The sequence below is a fragment of the Prionailurus viverrinus genome, chromosome B2 (assembly GCF_022837055.1).
Source record: "Prionailurus viverrinus isolate Anna chromosome B2, UM_Priviv_1.0, whole genome shotgun sequence".
NCBI lineage: Eukaryota > Metazoa > Chordata > Mammalia > Carnivora > Felidae > Prionailurus > Prionailurus viverrinus.
The window spans coordinates 79,825,635-79,850,251 of NC_062565.1; the positions used below are offsets into that span (position 1 = coordinate 79,825,635).

General features: G+C 35.8%; 1 protein-coding gene across 1 annotated transcript in view; it reads right to left on the reverse strand.

Moving 5' to 3' along the window:
• The window catches only part of RNGTT (RNA guanylyltransferase and 5'-phosphatase), a 315,799-nt gene that overhangs the window by 127,461 nt on the left and 163,721 nt on the right, over positions 1 to 24,617 (reverse strand). Inside the window, exon 13 of the mRNA XM_047858895.1 lies at positions 12,192 to 12,292. Within this exon, the coding sequence (XP_047714851.1) occupies positions 12,192 to 12,292 (101 nt within the window). The remainder of the gene's footprint in view (positions 1 to 12,191; positions 12,293 to 24,617) is intronic.

Consider the following 24,617-nt stretch of genomic DNA (forward strand, 5'->3'; position numbering starts at 1 on the left):
TGGCATAAGAAGATGTTCTAGGTTCACCCTTTTGCTTCCCTCCCTAGCCCTAGAATAAGCCATTTCTTTGAGGATGTCTGGTTCTTTTGAGTGGGAAATGGTATTAGAAAGCAGCATCTTGGTGGTAGATACACTCATTGTAACTGAGGTGTCTGCTTCCAGGTTCTGTCAGTGCAGAGCTAGGAAAAGTATTTATATAAATATGTATACTTATATATGCTTATATATTTGTATATATGTGTGCACATATATACATATTCAATTATTTTAAAAATTCTAATCCACTCCATAGGATTCTTCACTGTCTTCTATTCCATATTTGTGTCTTCCTCATTCCTCAATGAGAACACTGTCTCCTAAAATCAGTACTCATTTGTTCAATCCCATAAAACAGTTTTATGTTTCTACACTGCAAAAAACAAATCTACTAAAAAAGAATTTAAAATTTGTTTACAGTTCTCTCCATCTCACTCCTCCAGAGGGTCTATAAGTCAAATACGGTTATTTAAGTTCTCCCCCACCCAGAATGTGATTCAAAGGAGGAATTTAACTGTACTTAATTCATACAATATTCCCCAGAGATATCTACCAAGTGACAAGCTTCTTGTAATGTAAAAGCTAACTTAGAGAAATTTCAATTAAGGAATACATACCTGAGATTAGAGCAAAAGACACAGCAAAAAGGTTCTCATCATAAAGAATCATTTTAAAGTGAATAAATATAAAAGTTAAACTCCAAGGAACCAAATGATGAAACAAAGATGATCCCAGTTTCTCATTTAAATTAATAAGTGAAAGGAAATAATTTGACTCCAGTGAGGTCACACGCAGATGTTCTGAAACCACATGCTCCTATTCTCCTAATAGTTACTCACAGGCACTTTGACTATGATATTTATTCTTGGTAGATGGACTGAGAAAGATTTTCTGAAGGAAGTAGGGAGGATGAAACAAAGGAGTTCACAGGAATTAGTAATACCTAATACAGATAGCCAGGCAGAGGAAATGAAAAGCCAGCTGAAGCTCCTCCTTTCTTCTCCTAGCCCACAGTGGAAATAAAACATAACCAAGAATTTGAGATGGGCTACATGGGTGATGGGCATTAAGGAGGGCACTTGTGATGAGCACTGGGTGCTGTATATAAGTGATGAATCACTGATTTCTACTCCTGAAACCAATATTGCACTGTATGCTAACTAAAATTTAAATTAAAAAAAGAAAAGAATTTGACACAAAAACCACCTAAAGGACTAAAATCTAAGGAAGCATCTGTCTTAAAAAACGTTTAGGCAATGAGACTATTTCAAATAAGATAACTAAAGCATTATTATGGACCATTTGCTAAAAGATGAAAATAGTCATTGACCAACTATGCCAAATAGCTTAATCATTAAGCATACCATGTAATAACATTGGCTACAGTAGTGTTTTTATCTCTAATATCACTTATTTAAAATAATTTTTAATGATGCAAGTTAAGAGTGAAGCATTTCATTACAAAATAGAGGCAGAAGAGGAAAAAACAAGAGAGAAAATGGCTCAGTTCAGCAAAGAAATAACTTTTTCCCCATATAATTTATTAGCTATATTCTTGCTGACTTAATCCTTTCTTATACAAGAACATTTTTTTCAACATTTTGAATATTTTACCACTATTATTTCCTTCTTAAAAATAAAAACACTAGGTCAAACAAGCATGAGGAATAAAATTAATCATTCTATTTCTTAAATAAACTTGAGCAGAAGGAAAAAAAAAACCCTCTAGTCAGCAGAGTAAGAGGACATTTTCATACATTTTCTTTTTTTGTTTTTTTTTAATATTTATTTTCAAGAGAGAGCAAGTGCAGAAGAGGCAGAGAGCAAAGGAGACAGAGAATCTGAAGCAGGCTCTGAGAGGTCAGCACAGAGCCCCACGTGGGGCTCAAACTCACAAACTGTGAGATCATGACCTGAGCCGAAATCAAGAGCTGGATGCTTAACTGATTGAGCCACCCACGCGCCCCTTCATACATTTTCAATAGGAGGTAAAGTGGAATCATGTAGTTGATTCTACTGATTTCATTGTGCCAGCATTTCTCAAATTGAAATGCACAGACCTGAGCAGGTTAAGACCTGAGCCCCTTAATAGAAGGCAGAGGTCAAGACCCTTGCAGAAAGACCTAGCAACACTACCTCATGTACAGAGTATAAACCTTCACTGGCAAACAAAAACCTGTAGGCCATATCTAGCCTGACACCTGTTTTTGTAAATAAAGTTTTATTAGGACACAGCCACACTCATTCATTTACATACTTTGTGACTGCTTTTGCACTACAATGGCAGAGTTAAGGAGCTGTGATAAAGACTATATAGCCTGCGAACCCAAAAATATTTACTACCTAGCCTTTTATGAAAAAAATATGTGCTGGCCCTTGCTGTAAATCTTCCTCTAATTATTCTTCAGAACACTGGCAGCGCTTGCTAGGGTGATTATGCACTGGAAAAAAGAAATACTTGAACCAGTCAGGGATTACCAGACACTCTCTTTAAACAGACATTAATTACCAGGGATGCAAAATGCCAGCAAGACCTGTCAAAGAGAGCTTAGGGTGGGTGATCAGGTGATAAATGGGTTTCTGGCTCAAGTTTAAATCTAAATGGGGCAGTGTGTCCACAGATATAACCTGTGGTTATTTTCCAGTTCCTGAAAGTATAACTGGAAGAATTTCCACCTTTGCTCTCTGACCCAGGGCGTTAGCCTTATTATACTAGGAAAAGCCACTGAAAGCCCCTCGAACTTGCTCTCCCTACCAAGGATAGAAAGCAAAAGCAATAATGCAGCCATATCCCCAAGACAGGTACAGAGATTAGTGCCACCATCAAAGACTTAAAAAGATACTGGAGTGATAAATATCAATCATATATCCATTTAATTTAGATGTTTAGCCTATACAGAAGGTGGATAATCATGAAGAATGATTACAAATTACCATACATTTAATCAGATTGTGACAGCAAATGCTGCTGCTGTTCCAGATGTGCTATCTTTAATGAAGCAAATCAACACAATCTGAAATCTTACATATAACTACAAGTTGGCAAATATGTCTCTATATTAACTGAGGTACTATCAGAAGATACTTGCCTTGGCCTGGCATGACCAACAATATAATTTATGGCCATCAACTCTCCTGCTTTTTGCTATAGTATACTTCATAGAGACAGTGGTCATTTTTTCTTAATAGTTTAATATAGTTTGTATTATGTGACATGCAGTGGACTAAATGTTTGTATGTATTATCTCATTCACTTTCCACAAGGGATAGGCACTTCTATTATCCACATTATACAGCTATAGAAACACAAGTAACACAAAGATTTAACCTAAGAGTGGCAGAGCTGAAATTAAAATCTAAGTGGTAACCTTCCAGAGCTTCTTTGCTTAAGAGGATCTACTATACTAAGTCTGGTGAATAGAAGAGCTATTTTGTTTGAACATTTATCCATTTTTTAGTTGACTGATATTTGGATTGTTTCCACTTTTTGGCTATTATGGATAATATTGCGAAGAAGATTCATGGACCAATTTTTTGTGGGCACAGGTTTTCATTTCTCTTGTATATATACCTGGGAGTAAAACTGCTCAGTCATATGGTAAGTCTATCTTTAACATTCTAAGGAACTGCCAGAGTGGCTGCACCAATTTACAATCTCAATATCAATGCTTGAGGGTTCCAATATCTCTATATCCTTACCACCACTTTTATTATCTTTATTTTTTCCACAGATGGTGATCATTCTAACATTACATAGAATAAAACATTTATCCACAATACTGATGATTCTGGACTTACACTTATTAAAAATGAGGAAGAAGCAAAAAGTTCTTTAGATCCCTTAGTAATACATATATGTGAGACAAAAGATGAGAGAGCAAATCCACAAAATTAAGGAGTCCATTACTGAAGTAAGATTTTAAGCAGTCCAATGGCCTAAGAGCTGTCAGATAGCCTCTCCAAGGTAAAGACAAGTTACTACATGTGCACTATTTACTACTAAAAGGGGGTTGGGGGAGCGGGGACACAATGCTTGAAAAGCATTTATAAGTTGGGATCAGAGAAAGAGAAAGCTCTGTAACAAATCCAAGCTATAGTATAAGCCATTTTGCTACTTGAACCTTATAGCCCACCATATCCATTGTCTAGAGCTTTGGGCAAGGCCCAATAAGAGAATCATACCAGTCTTCAGGGTATTAGAGCAAAAACATGCCATTTCCTAAAGATCATCAATCTTTTAAGAAACAGATCCTAGCTTGCTATTGGACTTTGAAAGAGACTGAAACACGTAACCATATGATGACTTAAGTTGCCCATGATGAAATGGGCACTATTTGACCCACTAAGCCATAAAGTGTCAGGACAATAGGAACATACTATTCATTAAGTAGAAATGCCACATAAGATACTGGGCTTGACTGTTTCCGATTCTGTGTCTCCCTCTCTCTCTGCCCCTCCCCCGTTCATGCTCTGTCTCTCTCTGTCCCAAAAATAAATAAATGTTGAAAAATTTAAAAAAAAGATACTGGGCTTGAGTAAGTCCAGAAAATATAGGTAGAGGTACGGTTTCTTTACTTAGGCAACCGCTTTCTTCTCTTCAATCCACACCTAATATCAAGGGGGAATTTCTTATTACCAGATGGGGGAAGGAAAAAACTCAGAAATAGTTTAAAGTTCCATGATGTCCTAGAAAAAAAGGGAAATGGACTGCTGCATGACAACAGCCTGAAGACATCAGTGATGGGGAATTCTACCAATGGGCCGAGCTTTGAAACATACAGCCTGGACTGAGAGATGATGGCCAGAAGCATAAATTTACACTGACTGCCGATAGTTCAGAAAACTGGTCAAGGATATGGAAGAAACAGGATTGGAAGATTAGTGATAATGAAGGTATGGGGAAGGTGGGAAAGGTACGTAAAGGGAACACTCAGAATAGGCATGGATTATGAAGAAATAGGTATTCATTACAAAGGAGGCTTTCAATAATCAGGTGGCCAAAATGACTCATTCTGAATGTCAATTCTTTTATTTCCCCAGCCATCCCAGAGTTTACTCAAGGAGTCCTTGTGAAAATGGCAACAGTGGAAGAGGCAAAGGCTATGCCTGGGCTCTTTCCTCAACACAGATCATCTGGCCACAGCTACCACCAAGTGTTCAACCTGCCAACACTTGAGACCACAATGAATGAGTCCCTTGATATGGCATCATCCCCCAGGAAAACTAATCAGCCACTGACCCACAGAGCAAGGATCACTATGATCACTAGAATGACAGCATATTGTAAGTCTTTTGGTAGGTTGATTACACTGACTTCTATCATGGAGAGAGAAGCAGTTTATCCTTACTAGATCACATAAATATTCTAGATAACATTTTTTTTCTCTTTAACACTTCTACTAACATCACCTTTTATGGACCTATTGAATGTCTTACTCATTAACATGAGTTGCCATAGGGGCACCTGGGTGGCTCAGCTGAGCATCTGACTTCGGCTCAGGTCATGATCTCATGGTTTGTGATTTCAAGCTCTGTGTTGGGCTCTGTGCTGATAGCTCTGAACCTGGAGCCTGCTTCCAATTCCAGTCTCCTCTCTCTGCCCCTCCCGTGCTCATGCTCTGCCCACCCCCCCCCTCTCGAAAATAAACAAACATTATTTTTTTCTTTTTAATTTAAAACATGAGTTTCCATAAAACTTACTTCAAAAACAATTGGGGCAATGGGCTCAACGCCTTGAAATTCACTGGCCTCACCTCCCACCTAGAAGCAGCTGGCTTAACAGAACAGTATAATGGTCAACTGAAAATTCAATTACAACACCAGTTAGGAGACCACATTTTAAAAGGATGGTTGTGGGCTCAGACTTTAAATCTGTGACCAAATATATGGTGTCGTTTCTCCTTTAGCCAAAAGACAGGAGTCAAAGACCATCCTTATCTCAATATGATTCCTAATTATCTACTCACAGAATTTTTGCTTTCCATCCCAGCAACTTTAATGTAGAAATTCTGGTTTGCAAATAAGAGTGCTTCTGTATCAAGGGACACAAGAATACCCCACTGAATTAGAAACTGAAACTGCTAGTTGACCATTTTGTGCTTCTCATGTTATCTGAACCAACAAGCAAAAAGAGAGACAGACAGAGAGAGATGGATTACTCTGCTAGCTGATGTGACTGATTCTATTACCAAAGACAAGCCTGATTGTTGCTACAGAAACCATTAGGAAGGGCTATGTCTGGAACCTAGGGTATTCTCTGGGGTGCTCCCTGTCCAACAGTAAAAGTTAATGGAAAATTGCATAAACAACAAAAAAAGGTAAGACCACTGAGGACCAGACCTACCAGGAATAAAGGTTTTGTGTCACCTCACCACATTTTTATGTTTTAGCCTAGATCATCTCAGAACAAAGGAAAAATGAAATGGACAAAGGAAAAAGAAAGCTTCAGCTATGGTCTTATGACCGGTGTCAAGACTGCCGATGCCGACTAACTTTACAATTCAGTCATTAAGCAATAGTATTTGTATGGAATCATGACTGAATCTGAGGAGTGATTAACATCGCCCAGTGATAGACAGCATGACTGTCTCCTAGAAATGGGTAAATGATTAACTGGGAATTTGTGTCCCTGTACTTCGAAGGGACAGTAAGAATATATGCACCTCAAGTGAAAGAATACCATTTTTGCTGTTTTATGGAAATTCAAGCATGTGTAGAAGTGAATGGATGATAAGTAACTAAAGAAGTGGACTGAGGTAATATTAAGCTATCGTCACTTCACTTCAACCTCATTCTCTTTGCTCCAGTTTGTTGTATAATTCTTGGGGGCAGGGGGTAAAAGACTAAAGAAGAAAGAAGGGACCTATTCGCTCCTGTTTGCAGCAAAAGTTCTCTACCCTGGGGTGACAACTGATCCCAGTAGTACCCAGTTGACTCCCCTGAAGTTTCTACCGCAGTCCTCAGATCAACTGCATTGGGCCTCCTCTGAAAACTCAGCACCTGCTAGCCAGTACTGTACACGTCTTCAGATGTCAAAATTTAGAGCCATAAGATATATCCTCCAAGATCTTGAGGCAACACCACCAGCAGCTGGCAGTGACCTTCTTATAAGCTCTCCAGGGCCTTCTCCAAGCTTTTCAGTTTTTTTTTAATATTTCATTTTTTATTTTTAGAAAGAGAAAGCAGAGGAGAGGGGCACGGGGGCAGAGAGAGAGTGAGAGAGAGAGAGAGAGAGAGAGAGAGAGAAAATATGAATCGCAAGCAGATTCCAGGTTCAGTGTGGAGCCCAATGCAGGGCTCAATCTCACTACCTGAGGACCATGACCGAAGCCAAAATCAAGAATCAGATGCTCAACTTACCGAGCCACCGAGGTGCCTCTAAGCTTTTCGGTTTTAATAATTCACCTCCATTCATTTGTTCCCCTTTGCATGGTAAGTGCTTCCTGCAGTTACTAGCTCTTCAACATATTTTTGCCTTTTCAGTTCTTTAATAACTGATTACAATTCTTCATATTAAATCAATTCTGTTAAAATATTTGCTGTTTTTGTTTTTGACTATACCCAAATTGATATATCTATTAACATCACATAACTATATGTGAATATAAAATCAAACAACAAAGTTGGATGGTAGGTCTGAGTTCAGTTTCAAACCTTTAAGAAAATCTTATATCTCAACAGTCTGGACCAATTTACAAAAGACACTATTTAGAATGTTATTAGCAACTTTCTTAGAAACACATATGAAGATATAGATGTAGATCTCTCAAAAGATTTATACAATAAAAAAAAAAACACTGAATATTTCCAATCTTCCTATTATAGGTGATGACTCAATATAATTCTTATACACACACCTTTTTGTATTTTTATGTTTATATGTACAATTCACCATTTGGTATTTCTTGAGTGTTTATTATATTCATGTCACCATGAGCCACATAGGGGCGCCTGGGTGGCTCAGTCGGTTAAGTGTCCGACTGTTGATTTCGGCTCAGGTCATGATTTCCCGGTCTGTGGGACTGAGCCCTGAGCCCTCCTGCATTGGGCTCCCCACTGAGAGCACAGAGCCTGCTTGGGATTCCCTCTCTCCCTGCTCCTCCGCACTCTCACTCACATTCTCTCTCTCTCTCAAAATAAATAAAAACTTTGAAGAAAGGAAATATGCACTTTTAAATCAATTTTAATTAAAATAACAACAAACACTTAAATGCTTATCAGGTGCCATCTGTTCTAAAATATTTTACATATATTAGTTCATTTAATCCCTGTAAATCTCATGACTCCAATTTCTATTATATGAATGAGGAATATGAGGCACAGAAAAAAGGAGTGTGCTCAAGGTCACACAGCTAATAAGGATATTTAAACCCAGGCAGTCTAACTCTAGAATATGTGCTCTAAACTACAAGGCTATACAAATAATAAGCTTACCCCACTCACTATAAGTCATGGAGACTGTACTCAAGAGTTAGCAGTTTCCAGAATATAGACTACCTTCGTAATCCTAGCTTTTCACACAATGACCACGGTTTTTGGTTGCAGATAAATTAATATAAACCCACAATATTTTTAAAATAACATATAGCTCTCAGATGAAAATCTATATAGTGTGCCTATAAAGTTCAACACAATGTAAATAACTGATATAGAGAAATTATTTAGGTCATGATAAATCAAAGTTAATACACCCCAAATTTTCAGAAATGATACTAAAAGGAGTTAAATAAAAAGCAAATTTTAGGTTTTAATTGCCATTAACAGGGCATTCAACATAATGCATTTTTCTATTTGTATTAAATTTCAATCTCATAAGAATCTATACTATACCCACTTTATTACAGCAGCTGGAGACATTTTCAAGGATTGGTACTTGTATTCTATCTTTTAAGACATTCTACTCCATTCTATGCTTTAGATTAGATGAGCTTTTAGATTTTAAAATACTTACAAGTACAATCAAGAAAAGAAATGAGCTTGTCTGATGGTATTTTAATATCTTAGTGTCACTTCATTGGTCACATGCTATGATTCTTACAATTTAGAGACATAGCTATTCTCCTTTCAAACTATTACAGGCAGATTTCTTAAAACGCTCTCTAACATACTGCATCTAACATAAGCATTAGATACAAGCTCATTTATTTAGTGGAAACTGCTCTAACATAACATTCTTTATGTTAAAAACCCATATTACTCTGGCTAACTGAATATTACATGTTTTATGTAATAGTTATCACACCGTTATTTCATATTAAATACCCTATTTGAAAACTGACACCCATGTTTTATAAATAAATTATGTACCTACACCAATGTAACTTCCATATTCCCATCATAAAATCACCTTCAATGCTGACATTTTGATGTTTTAAAAATGCACTAGGATCGGGGTGCCTGAATGGCTCAGTCAGTTAAGTGTCTGACTTTGGCTCAGGTCATGATCTCGCCGTCCGTGAGTTCGAGCCCCACAACAGGCTCTGTGCTGACAGCTCAGAGCCTGGAGCCTGTTTCAGATTCTGTGTCTCCCTCTCTCTCTGACCCTCCCCCATTCATGCTCTGTCTCTCTCTGTCTCAAAAATAAAAAACGTTAAAAAAAAAAAAAAAAGATGCACTAGGATCAAAAGTAAATCCTTTTCTTTTTCAGTAAGAAGACATTGAAAAATAGCTAAAATTTTAAAAGAACAAAATGTACATTAAAAAATACTAAGAACAAAGCAAAACTGGGATGACAAACTACTAAACTGAATTCCATTGTGCTGTATTGGACACAATGCAGTGGACAACTGCAAGGAAACAGTTGTTTCCTTGCTACTTAGAAAATGGACATTCTATATATAGCCTCATGTAGCTTTTTAAGTGCTAACAATTATGACCCATAAAAAGCAAAACAAAATAATTTTTCAAAACTCAACAAAACATCAATAAAACACACACAAGGGTTTATACTCCTTAACTCTGTATTATAAATATAGTATTAGACAAAATAGAAAATTAAGTAATAAAGCAATTTAAAATTTTTTATTTTACCTTTGTACTCCTATTTCACGAGAACCATATTCATCTATGTCTTTTATGGGAAAAAACGATGCAGGCAGCCTATCAGAATCAATCCCTCAGCTTCCGCTGCTAGAAGTGAAGCAGTCTTCCAAAAGGCATTTCCGAAAAACATATCAGGCCTACACTTGGCTTGCAGGACTATCGACATACAGGTTCCAGAATTTACTGGCAACTCAGAATATCTGTACACCAGATACTTTGTCAGGAAGAATGATCTTGAATTTAATACTTATCAATACTTATCCAAAGATTTTATACATATAGTTTGGGGCAATTTCAAAAAATTGATTGATAAGATTTAATTATCAATATTAATAATTAATAGCATATTAATATAAAGCATTTTTATAATGTTGATTAACAACAAAAACAAAATGTTAATGATTAACATTAATTGGTATTGATATTAATATTGTTTCCCAAGGATTAAATAAGAGAAATAATGTTTAGGTAAGTACTGATAAGAAGTAAACTCAAGGTTATCCTTTCTCACAAAGAATCTGGTGTACAGATATTCTGGGTTGCCATGTTATTTCTTTTATCTACTCTTTGATTATATATATATTCCATACAGTCCTATATATAGTCCTATAAATACAGATATTCCATACCATCCTATAAATAGTTAAAAACCCATCTGTCCTTGGATAAACTCAGACCAATACAGAGTGAAATACTTCCAAGAAACAGTATTTGGGGCCCCAGATAATTGTTCTAACTAAACTATACTATATACTAAGTCACAAACTCTTATTTAAGGATGTAAAATATTAAATACCCTTATTTTATGAAAATTGACACTCATATCATTTATTACACTCCCTTTTTTTACTTAGGATTCACCGCACTGCACAGTATCCTTCATCTAAAAATGCACAGTCTTGCGGCACCTGGGTGGCTCAGTCAGTTAAGTGTCCGACTTCAGCTCAGGTCATAATCTCACAGTTTGTGAGTTTGAGACCTGCGTCAGGATCTGTGCTGACAGCTCAGAGCCTGGAGCCTGCTTTGGACTCTGTGTCTCCCTCTCTCTCTGCCCCTCCCCTGCTCACACTCTGTCTCTCTCTCTCTCTCTCTCTCTCTCTCTCAAAAATAAATAAACATTTAAAAAAATACCAAGAGCACACTTTACACACTGTATGTTAGCCAATTTGACAATAAATTATATTTTCAAAGAAAGAAAGAAAGAAAGAGAAAGAAAGAAAGAAAGAAAGAAAGAAAGAAAGAAAGAAAGAAGGAAAGGTGGGACTAACCACATTTCTTTAAAATTAATTAATAATAGTAAATAAATAAAAATGCACAGTCTCTTAAGAAACTTTATCTTCTGGAGTCTGGATTCATATAACTGATCCTTTGTTCCATTAGCTACAAAAAACAAATCTGTAGTTTACCTTTGGCAAGCAAAAAGGATTCCATAACATGTACTGGTAACCTTTTCATCCTTTTGTCACTGTTATTTACTTTATGATTTCCTTGATCAAACATTACTTACTTTGTTGTTATATATTTATTTAACATCATAAAAATTTGTGGAACAAGGTGAAATGAAACAAGGAATTCTAAAATAGCAACCAATAAAGTCATATAAGGAAGATTAACCAGTAAATGAAAAAAACACCTAATGAACATTATGAAAAATCTTAATGAAAATCAACAATTAAAACCTGACCCTAATAAACTATGGATAAATGTTTGCTATGTAAACGCAAGCATGAAGTAGTTTCTTTCAAAGTAAAAAGGGCTTACCTCAAAACATTTAGTTATAATAACAATGATCATATCTTACTTTTATAATTCACTTGACAGGATTACTTAAGTGAAATCTATTTTCACTTATACAATTTAACAAAGTTCATTTTTTATATGAGAAATATCTGTACTTTTAAAGACCAAAATTAGTAAAGTTTAAAGGATGCTACAAAACATTACTAGCTCTAATAGCTGAAAATCAGATGTAGAGGTATTATACATACATTGTAAAATAAAGTATTTCACTTTCGCAGAGGGAGGGTAAAGTATATGTAAAATATCCAGTAAACAGTGAAGCCTTATACAAACAGTATTATTTCATGTAAAAATGGTGGGAAGTGCGTACTTACCCTTCTCCTCCCATTCTTGTTATCTTTAGGCGAAAATCCACAGAATTCAAACTAGGAGGCTTCCATTTCAAAATATCATCACATCGACCAGGTTTATATTTCTAAAGTGAATTAAATGACAGTGATTAATAACAAGCTAAAAAATAAACATATCAACTACTTTTTATAGTATGCTTTGTATTTTCTTAAACTGCAATACAGCTGATATACAATGTTATATTAATTGCAGGTGTACAACATAGAAGTCTGACAATTCTACACATTACACACTACTCACCACAGTAAGTGTATTCATCATCTGTTGCCATCACATGATGGCATCATCATCTGTTGCCATCACATGTGCCATCATCATCTGTTGCCACACAAAGTTATTACAATATTATTGCCTATGTTCCCTATGTGGTACATTTCATCCTCATTACTTATTTATTTTATAATTGGAAGTTTGTGACTCTTAATCCCTTTCAATTCCTTCTTATTAAGCAAAACCACTACTTCTTTTCTAAATGTAAGTTTTATCTTAACTGATGAGCGAAGCTAGTTACTGACCTTCTTAGTGACAACCTTTCTCCTTTTCCTGCCAAAGTATGCAGACCCTTATTTGTGAAAGTCCATAAAAAGAATGAAACCTGTTATTCTCTCCAATCCTTCTAAAACTGGATAGGAAGTTTGATAGTTTAAAAAAACAAAAACAAAAACTGTTTTTTTCTTGTTCAGCTTTACTGTGGCATAATTTACAATGAATAAAGTTAACCAGTGAATTTTAACGCATGGATTCAATCAACTTAAAAATTTCATAATTTGTGCTGCCTTTTGTGCCCTCTTCAAGGAATCTTTGCACATCCTAAGATTGCTACAATTTTCTTAGAAAATTTTACCATTTTAGCTGTTATTTGGGGGTATAAGACCCATCTGAGGTTAATTTATTTATATAGTATGAAGTAAGGGACTAGGTTCATTGGCATATGGATGTCAAATCAATACAGGGCCATTTGTTGAAAAGATTATCTTTCCTCCCTGAGTTGCCTTGGCACCCTTGTCAAAAATTAACCACTTACAGCTACAGATATATGTCTAGTCTCACTAATCTGTTACACTGAATAATATGACTTTCCTCCCACTAACAGCACACTGTCTCAACTACTGTGACTTTATAATAATTTTGAAATCTAGTTGTGTAAGTCCTTAAACTTTGATCTTTTTCCAAACTCTCTTAGCTAATGTTTTATTTATATTTCCACATAAATTTGGGGCACCTGGGTGGCTCAGTTAAGTGTCCGACTTCGGCTCAGGTCATGATGTTGCAGTTCGTGGGTCTGAGCCCTGCATCAGGCTCTGTGCTGACAGCTCAGAGCCTGGAGCCTGCTTTGGATTCTGTGTCTCCCTCTCTCTCTGTCCTTCCCCCGCTCATGCCCTGTCTCTCGCTCAAAAACAAACATTAAAAAATTTTTTCCACATAAATTTTAAAATCAGCTTGTCAATTCCTATGAAAAATAAGTCTACTGGGATTTTAATTAATATTGCACTGAATCAAAAGGTCAATATGGGGAGATATGACATTTGAACAACACTGAAATTTCCAATTCATGAACATTGCAAATCTGATTATTTAGGTCTTCCAAAATTTTTTTCAGCAATGTTTCCTGATTTTCAGTATATAAATCATAACACAATTTTTGTTAAATTCATTCCTAATAATTTAATATTTTGGTGGAATTATCAATACAAAAAATCAGATGTGTTTCTATAACAAACAATCAGAAAAGGAAAGCAATTCCATTTACAGTAACATCTAAAAGAACAAAATACCTAGGAATAAATTTAACCAAGAAAGTGAATGATCGTATACTGAAAACCAAAATATTACTGAAAAAGTTAAAGAACTAAAAATGGGAAAACATTCCATATTCATAGATAGTATGATATTGTGATCTGCCGTAAGAAATAAACATTTGGTCTTTGTCCCATTTCTAGTACAAAACTCCTAAAACCCTTGGAATTCCCTAAACAAGGCGAGCAATAGAGGTCTTTTGTCCTGTCAATTGAAGTAGATTTTGGAAAGCACTTAACATTGAAGGCTGGTTGCCAGAGCAGCCAACCAAGTGATTAGGGGGTAGGAATTTTCAGTGCCACTCCCCCAACTTCTGAGGAGGAAAGAAGGGCTAGAGGTAAGATTCAATCACCAATGGCCACTGATTTAATCAGTTGGTCCTAGCTAATGAGGCTTCCTTAAGAAAACTAAAAAAAGAGGGTTTGGAGAGCTTCCAGACTGGTGACCATGTGAAGACTCAGGAAGAGTGGCAAGCCTGGAAATGGCATGAAAACCCTGTGCCCCTTCCCCAGTCCTTGTCTATGCACTGATTCCATCCAGCAAATTAATCAAACCTGAGGGGGGGGGGGGCATGGAAACCTCTGATTTATAGCTAGCTGGTCAGAAGTACAGATGATAACCTGGGCTTGCAACTGGCATCTGAAGGTGGGTTGAGGAGGCAGCAGTATTGTAGGACACAGCCCTCAATCTGTGGAATTTGACACTACCTCCAGGTGTCAAATTTCAGCTGAACTGTTGTACACCCAGCTGGTGTCCTAGAATTGCTTATTGATGTGGGGAACCCCCACATACACACTGGAATTGGCCTCAGAATACCAATGTAGGAAGGCTTACTATTGCTAAGATGTCAATACTACCAAAGCAATCTACAGATTTAATGCAATCCCTTTCAAAATTCCAACAGCCTTTTGTGCCTCAAATTCGTAAGGAATTACAAGAGTCCCAGAAAAGCCAAAATAATCTTGAAAAGAGAACAAACAAAGTTGGAGGATTCACACATCCCAGTTTCAAAGCTTGGTACAAGGCTACTTGTAAACAGAGATACTGGCATAAAAGTAGACATACAGACCCAATGGAAAAGAATTCAGAGTACAGAAATAAACCTATACATCAATAGCCAACTGATTTTTTTAAGAAGAATGCAAAGTCTGTTCAATGGGGAGAGAATATTCTCTTCAACAAATGATGCTGGGATAGCTAGATTTCCACATGTAATATAATGAAATTGGACTGCTTTGTCCCACCATATAAAAACTAAGTAAAACTGGACCAAGGACCTAAATATAACAACTAAAACCATACAACTCTTAAACAAAAGCATAGGGATAAATTTTTATAATCTTGGATTCTTAGGTATGATACCAAAAGTACAAGCAATAAAAGAAAAAATAGGTAAATTGGACTTCAAAATTCCAAAACTTCTGTGCATCCTAAGACATTATCAAGAAAGTAAAAAGACAACTTACAAAATGGGGAAAATATGCAAATCATATACCTAATAAAGATTTAATATCTAAAATATATAAAGAATTCCTACAACTTAATAACCAAAGACAACCCAATTTAATACTGGCAAAGAATTTGAATAGACATTTCTACCCAGAACATATAAAATGTCCAATAAGCCCATAAGGAGATGCTTACTATCATTACCCATGAAAGAAATGCAAAGCAAAACCACAATGAGATACCTACTAGGGTGACTATCACCAGGGGAAATAACTAGTGTTGGAGAGGATAAAGAGAAATTAGAACCCACATACATTACTATAAGGAAGATAAAATGATGCAGCCACTAAAGATAACAGTTTGGTAGTTCCCCAAAAAGCTAAACACACATTTACCCTATGATTCAACAACCCCACTATTAGGTACACAGCCAAAAAACAAACAAACAAAAACAAACAAAAAACTGAAAACACAGCCCCAAAAAACTGAAAACAGGGACTCAAACAGATACTTATATGTGAATGTTCAATGTAGCATTATTTACAGTAGTCAAAAGATGAAAACCTATGTTCCATCACTATAAGAATGGATAAACAAAATACGGTATGTATACTCGATGGAATATTATTCAGCCATAAAAAGGAATGGGATTCTAATGCATGCTACAAAAAGAATGAACCTCGAAAACACCATTACAAGTGAAATAAGCCAGACACAAAAGTATAAAAGTTGTATAACTTCACTTATAGGAAATATCCAGAATAGGCAAATTCATGGCAACAGAAAGTAGATTAGAGGTACCAAGAGCTGGGGTGGGGAAAGGTGAGCTCTCACTTAATGGTTACAGAATTTCTGTTTGGGGTGATATAAAAGTTTTGGAAATAGTAGAAATAGTTGTAGAACACTGTCCATGCAGTTAACAAGATTACAGGAAAAATAAGTGTTTTAAATGTATTCTGGCAACAGAGTAAGAAAATATTTTAGTTAAGTGAATTAAGAACTGATTATAAAGGAATGATCATTGTAAGCCTTGACAAATGGGTAATATTCATTTATGCAGACTTATAGCATGAAGTAAATATAAGTAAAACACAGGAGTAGAAAAATATTAGGATCTACTGAAGGAGAGGCAAGTATGTCTACAGGGAGTGGAGCGATATTGTGAGAAAGATATTCATTGGGATGGAAAAATTGCTAAGTGTTCTCATTACAAATATTTTTCTTAAATATAAAAGTCAAACTGCATTCTAACACAGTTTTAAAAATTTGAGAAAAACTGCAAAAACCCTAGTCACAGGATTAGTTATTTCAACTTTTTTTTTTTTTTATTTTTTATTTTTGGGACAGAGAGAGACAGAGCATGAACGGGGGAGGGGGAGAGACAGAGGGAGACACAGAATCGGAAACAGGCTCCAGGCTCCGAGCCATCAGCCCAGAGCCTGACGCGGGGCTCAAACTCAGGGACTGCGAGATTGTGACCTGGCTGAAGTCGGACGCTTAACCGACTGCGCCACCCAGGCGCCCCAAGGATTAGTTATTTCAAACAGAAGTCCAGGGGCACCTGGGTGGCTAAGTTGGTTAAGCATTCGACTTCAGCTCAGGTCATGATCTCATGGTTCATGGGTCCGAGCTCTGCATCGGGCTCTGTGCTGACAGCTCAGAGACTGGAGTCTGCTTCAGATTCTGTGTCTCCCTCTCTCTCTGCCCTCCCCCACTCATGCTCTGTCTCTCTCTCTCTCTCTCTCTCTCTCTCTCTCTCTCTCTCAAAAATGAATAAACGTTAAAAAAAAAAAACAAAAAACTTCAAACCGAAGTCCATACAACATCAAATTTAGTAAAACTTATGTTGTACTAACAAAGACAAACCATTGGAGCTGATATTAAAGATATTTTATCTGTAGCAAATTTAAAAATATATGCTTTTTCCCCCAAGTCTTATGTTTAAACATGAATGAATATAAAATCAAATATATAATATTTCAGTGGAAGTTTCATCCATTTATTTGCCCTGAGAGATTCACTTAGGTAACATACATCTTTCAGAATGATCACAAATAAATCTCTTTAGACTTATTGAATATAATTTTTTTAAATGCCAAAACTGCAGAATTTTCCAGTTGTCAACCCATTAATGAGAAGACTCTGATAAAAATTTAGTCTTTTTTTCTAATAAAGCATACCTGACAGAAATATCATCGACCTTTTAGTGAGAATGGTTCACTGTGGTAGTGAGGGGTAAAAAAAGAGCAAGGGAAGAAAGGAAAGTCAGCATCCATCTCAACCCCATTCATGACCTCAGCCAAGAGAATGTCAGACAAACCATCATTTACTTCTGTTCTCTATTTATGAGCATGAGTATGAGACTACTTAGAAACCGATACCAATCTAAGTCATTAAATGCAGGAAAGGTTAATTGTGTACAGTTTTAAAATATTTCATAACAGGTAGCTAATGACCAATTCTAAAAAGAATCTGAATATATAATGTTATTTGTATAATAAATATTAAATATCCTTCACATTCTTCTCTCCGGAAATCAAGAGCCAAACTTGAATCTAATGAGAAAACAGCATGTACTAATTCTGTTTTTACACAGCAATAATTCATAAACTTAAGTCATTCCTCATCTCCTTGCACACCAAACCATTTATATTCATTTGAAATACTAGACTTGGTATTATTGGGAATTCAAAGCACCTTTAGGAAAATTAATGAAATTCATATTAATAAATTTTAGAAAAATATGGTAGTTCTCAATTACTGAATGTAAATTCTACAATGACATAGATTCCATGAATAAAATGTATTTAAATACTTATTAGAATGTAAATTCTACTCCAGCAAAAATCGTATCTAATTCTGTGCCTACAAAACACCTAGTACAATGCTCAACAAATACTTAATAAAAATTTGCATTTTATTGTGCTAAACTTTTAAATTCATTACAAAATATTAGTCTTAGTATATTTAGGTTTACTTTTTAAATAGAATAATTTAGATTATGAAATGACTTAGATTAGCAATATTTGTGAAAGATTAGGTGCATCAATCACTACCAAAAAATCCTTTTTTCATGATCCCCAAAATGATAAGGGCAAAGATATTATATAATACAGGGACTTAGTCTTTTAAAATTAAATATTTATGAGTACCCAACTTAAAATACAGAATCTTGCTGAACTATAAACATGGATACAAAAACTTTTTTTCAAGCTACAATTTTCAGTGTTTAATTAGGGAGTAATGCATTTTAATTTCATTAAATTCACCAGCATGTATCTAGATTTAAATAATTATTGAACCTATATTTAACCGATACATATTTAGTTCTATAGAAATAAATCTGGTTTTAGCAGGTAAGCTGTGAAGTACAAACTTGGGGGTAGATTATGTCTGAATGCAATCACCGATATAAACCAAGATATCTATCATCCTCTTAAAGAAAAAATGTAATGGATACAAATTCAGAAACAGAGTAAAAGATGTTTGGGAAAGTATTTATCAAATGAGAACAGAACCTGGCGTAGAGGTAGAGGATGGCCATATGCCAAACAGAAGTCTCTAAAACAGGGATAAAATGAAATGGAGGCATAAGTGATATATTAGTTGGATAAAGCTGCAGTTCTCAGCTAGGGGTGATTCTCCCCCACTTTCCGCACCTCCATATTTGGCAATGCCTGCGTTTTTGGTTGTCACACTAAGGAGGGGTAGGGAGTGCTGCTGCCATCTAGTGGGCAGAGACCAGAGATGTTTCTAAACCTAAAACCTGCAGGGCAGCTGCCCACAACAAAGAACTATCCAGCCCAAAATGTCAGTGGTACCAAAGTTGAGAAACTCTAATGTAAAGGAAGCGGACAGTAATAACAGCAAAGAGAAGACATTTATTTCCTTTTTGCCTCTACTAACTACTAACTTCATGATTTTAAGAAAGTTCAAAGTGGGACTTTATCTATCTTGCTTGTAAAAATGCAGGAATAGTATTGTTTGCCTAAAAAATGGTATCTAGACCAGAGATACCTAATACTATGCAGCCCTATGCTACTCTATGATTCCCACTAGCAAAATGTGAGCAGTTATGTTATCATATTCCATCTAGGCCCTACACTGAAACCTGAGGCATAATGCCTTCTTCACAAGGATCACACCCTGAAGCTAAGAAAGATCCCTGGCCTTACTATATTAATTTTATTTTTATTGTTGTTCTAGCATTTAGTTTTAAGGAAAACAGAAGAAATCCTATCTGGTACTGCTACTGGATACAGGAGTAAAACAACTCCAGACTTAGTGACTTGGTTATTTGTCCATGTTTCATGGAGAAGCAAATAGCAAATATCCATTGTACAAAATCAAGACATATAAATACCCTATATGGGAGAAAAGTCATTCAGTCAACACAGAGTACTTAGAGTATGTGCCCAGTTATCATACTAGTTGGAGAAGACAGAAAGACTAACAAGACAGTGAGCTCAACCACAATGAGGCTTCTGAACTTGTCATTTGAGTGTACAATTATTAGAGAATTGAAACAATTTCTTGGTTTATTCAGATTGGAAAAATTACCCAAAAATATTTTCAGATTACCATTTCTGCTCTCTTATTCATAAGTCTAATTAATTTCTTCTTGCTATTGTTGTAAACCTGTGGCTAATGAAACAATTTTTGAAAAAAAAAATAGTTACACAAAGACTTCTGAAACTTCAGCTTTAGCTTCTATATCTGGGCAGTTCCAGAGAACTAAAGTGATTTTAAAATTTAGCCAATAAGGAAACTGGGATAAAGGTGGGTTAAACTAAAATAGCCAATTAATATCAAGACCAGTTAATTGACCTGAATAAGAATACTAGAGAAATGAGCAGACCTGAAAACATGCAGTGAACTCCCTCTTTTTACAGATAAACAAAATGACAACCAGACTGGTTACAACTTGTCTAAAACACTCCCAAATCGAAGTAATGCAAAAATCTTCATACCATTAACAAAATAAAATGTATCATTTGTCCAAAAGCAAATGATGAAAGGTTGAAAAGGGTAGATTAAATGATCTCATGAGTTGAGATTATAAAACTGTTCCAAAGGAAACCAATTTTAAGTCAGTGGTTTTCTAATTACTCTAGTTTTGTGCAGGGGGATGAGTAGGAGGACAAAGCAACTGGCAAGTGGCCTGGATAGTGGGGAAAAGACAGCTCAGAGAACCTAATAAACTTCTTCAGCATCTAACCATTTAGCTCATACTACCCGTGAAAACCTACTAAGCCAAGTATCTAGACCTATCCTTAGCATGGGCCTAAATCTCCCAGGGCACGCTGATCCTCTCTTTGGGCCCACTAAAGTATCTCCACTCCTCCATCAGTCTGCACTCTCTCACCTCATACACTGTAATGTAATGTGCCGCTATGTCAAGTTTCTCCATAGAATGCAGGTGCTTTATCCATTTTTATTATTTCTAAAACTCAGCAATGTATATGACATATAGTAAGCACCCAGTTTATTAGATGAAGGAATGAGCTAATACATTCCACAACTCCAGGTTAATACCCACTTAATACCTAAGATTATTGTCATATGGTAAAAAAATTCCATTAGCTTTTAGACCTAGCAGACTCACAAAGTTTCTCCTTTTCTCTGGTAGACACAAGTCTAAATAAAAGCAGTCTACTGATAGATGATCAAATTCTAGATACAAGTAATACCTGCAGCCTAGTGACTTTTCAACTAAGTTAACCACTTTTTTGCTAATTTATACTACATAATATCACTAAAATACTTTTCTATGCTTCTAGCATTGGTATGAAGAATTGCTATAACACACAGTGCTCTCAGATGGAGGGCAGATAATTTAGTTAAAAAAGGCAACCGGAGTAATTTTGCCCTCCTGTCAAAACTTTAGTTTAAGAGAACAACTCAATTTCTTTATAAAACAGTGATTTAATAAATCTGGCTTTAAAACAACTCCAAGAGTCCCAATTATCTCAGGAAGCAAAGAAGCTCTCAAAAACTTCATAACAAAAATAATTTTATGTTACATTACTGAACATGGAAACACACACACACATACTCCTTAAAAGAGAGATGACAGAAAGCAAAGAATAGCAAAGAAAACACATACACAGATAGAGGTATCACACAACAGGGCATGGTAGACAGGGAATGGAAAAAAAAATCAATATATATTACTACATAGGCTTATTCTGCTTCATTAAAAACCATCAGAGAAACATTAACATTAAACATTTATCAGAGGTTTTAAAAAACTGTCTATTAAAGTCATATGGGGTAAATTTCAACATCAGAATCAATTTTGAATATACATTCTTCAAGTATCTATTCTCTGCCCTTTTTTACAGTTACTCACAGCATATAATCCACTCCTTTAAAGCTCCAAGTACACCCACAATAAAAGTTACCTCTGAATCTTCATCTGTAGTCCAAGCCAAGTGTTCGCTTGAGGTGTGGGGGCGGGGGGCGGGGTGCTGTCCTGTGCATCACAGAAGGTTTAGCAACATCCCTGGCCTCTGCTCACTGATACCAGCACCAACAACCACCCCCTTTCAGTTGTACTAATGAAAAATGTCTCCAGACACTGTCATATGTCATCTAGTGAGTGAAATGGCCCCAGTTGAGAACCACTGGTCTAGAGTATGCATTCACTCTTTTTCTTTTCTAGCAAATATCTATTGATCAACTAGAAGGTCTGTGTCAACCTCTGCTAGAGGCCAGAGAAATGAAGGTAATGTGGGTTTTCAGACAAATAAGCAATTAAAACAGATTGTGAGTTTTATGAAATGTGCAGTTCAGAGCTGTAACAGCAGGAAATAAGAAGATATAACATATAATCAAAACGATCGAGAAGCTTCCCAGAGGAAGTGAAATTTAAACAGAAGAGTTATAGGGGGGGTGCCTGGGTGGCTCGATCGGTTAAGCGACCGACTTCAGCTCAGGTCATGATCTCACAGCTAGCTCGTGGGTTCGAGCCCCGTGTCAGGCTCTGTGCTGACAGCTCAGAGCCTGGAGCCTGCCTTGGATTCTGTGTCTCCGTCTCCCTCTCTGCCACACCCCCACTCGTGCTCTGGCTCACTCACTCACTCGTGCTCTCTCTCTCTCTCTCTAAAATAAATAAACATTAGGGGCGCCTGGGTGTCTTGGTTGGGTGTCCAACTTCGGCTCAGGTCATGAGCTCACTGTTTGTGGGTTCAAGCCCCGCATCAGGCTCTGTGCTCACAGCTCAGAGCCTAAAGCCTGCGTTGGATTCTGTGTCTCCCTCTCCTGCCCCTCCCCTGCTCATGCTCTGTCTCTGTCTCTCAAAAATAAATACACGTTAAAAAAAATTTTTTTAATAAATAAACATTAAAAAAAATTTTTTAAGCAGAGAGTTATAGGGAAAAAGAAGGAGTGTAAGCACAAACAAGAGAAAGTACAGTGAGACATTCAGAATGTATACAAAACACAGCACCTAATACTCACCCTCTGAGAACCTACTATGGTATAGGTACCAAAAATATCAATGTGAAGGAGATCAATGTGGCCTTTGCTTTCATGGTACTTATAGTCCAGTTAGGAAAATATGAATTCTTAAAATAACTAAAAATCACAGTATGGTGTGAAATGCTTTGGAATCAACAAAAGTTCTGTGGTAGCTGGGGAGAGTCGCACTCACCTAGCTGGAACTGGCTTTCCCAAACAAGCAAAACACCTAATGTGACATTCAAAGGATGAATGGGAGTAATACAGGAAAGAAAAAAACAGTTTGAGGCAGAAGAAACAGCTTGTATAAATATGTGCTCATTATAGAATACTTCAGTTTGCAGCTTTTACAAAATGAACCGGTCTACCAGCAGAAAGAGCCACTAAAGTTATCACCGAAGTTCAACAAAAGGAAAATAAATTTTTTTTTTCATTCTAAATGGACAGAATGCATCCTTTCAAATACTTCCTTCTAAAATTCTGAATTGTCACAAGCATAAGAGATGGGAGATGTCAAAAATAAGCCCTATCTTGTTGCTGACCCCAGTAAGTCCCCAGATGCTAAAATTAGACATTAACAAAATATACATTTAAAGATACAGAGGAACAAATTCTGAAAAGCAAAGTGCAAAATAACATGCTACCTTATGTTATTATGTATTAACATATGTGTAACTGAAATTGAAAAGTTAAATTAAAAACTAACAATAATAGATAACAAGAAGGGAGGACATGTGAGAGGGAGGCTTTCTTCTATGTATTATTATTTTTTACTACATGTTAAAATTTCTGTATTGTCTGGTTAAAAATTAAAAATATACCACTGTAAAACACAATTTTTAAAAAGTATCTGCCATTAACATTTCAACATTAAACCTAAGTTATCCATAAAAAAGAACTAACCTTAATTCATTGTGTTTAATATGTATCATTTATACGAACACTGATTTTGAACATTATATATTTACCTATTGGAATTCACTGATTCGTTCATTTTTTAAGTCCTTATTTATATTTATTTCCCCTTGCTCTGCTACCAATATATCATCATCAGCAGTGTCTTTTAGTTGTACAATAACATTATTTATCTATATTCAACTGAGACTGATTACGAATTATTCACCTTTAGCTGTTTATTTTGTCAACAAAATTCAATGGAAGTGAAATATCTTATTTATTAAGAAAACTAGAAGAAAACAAAGCAAGCTAAGAATATTTTGCTGCATTCTAAAAGTTGAAAAAGGAAAAAAATTAAAAATAAACAAGGTGTATTTTCTTTCTTGGCACTTCACTATCACAGTTCTTTGGAAATTATTATATTTTTCAGTAAAAAATAACACATTTTGAGAAAAGATAGAATGACACTTTTCCAGTCTGCCAGGAAACAGAGCCCTTCTTCAAATGAAGACCTATCAAAATATGCAAGCAAATGTCATGGCAACAGAAGCTCTCACCATGGTAACATCATCTCTGCTTCAGAGGAAAACCACTATAATTCGTCATGTACTCTAAGACAAGGCATTAGACTAATTCCAATTTTCATTTTACAATCTATCCATAACATTCAATATACCTGGCAGTAGTAAAGGTTTAATAAAAACATTAATATTTCACAAGAAAGCAATATTAAAATCAAAGCTGACTCAATTTACATGCAAACTGACTAATGCCAGATACAAAAT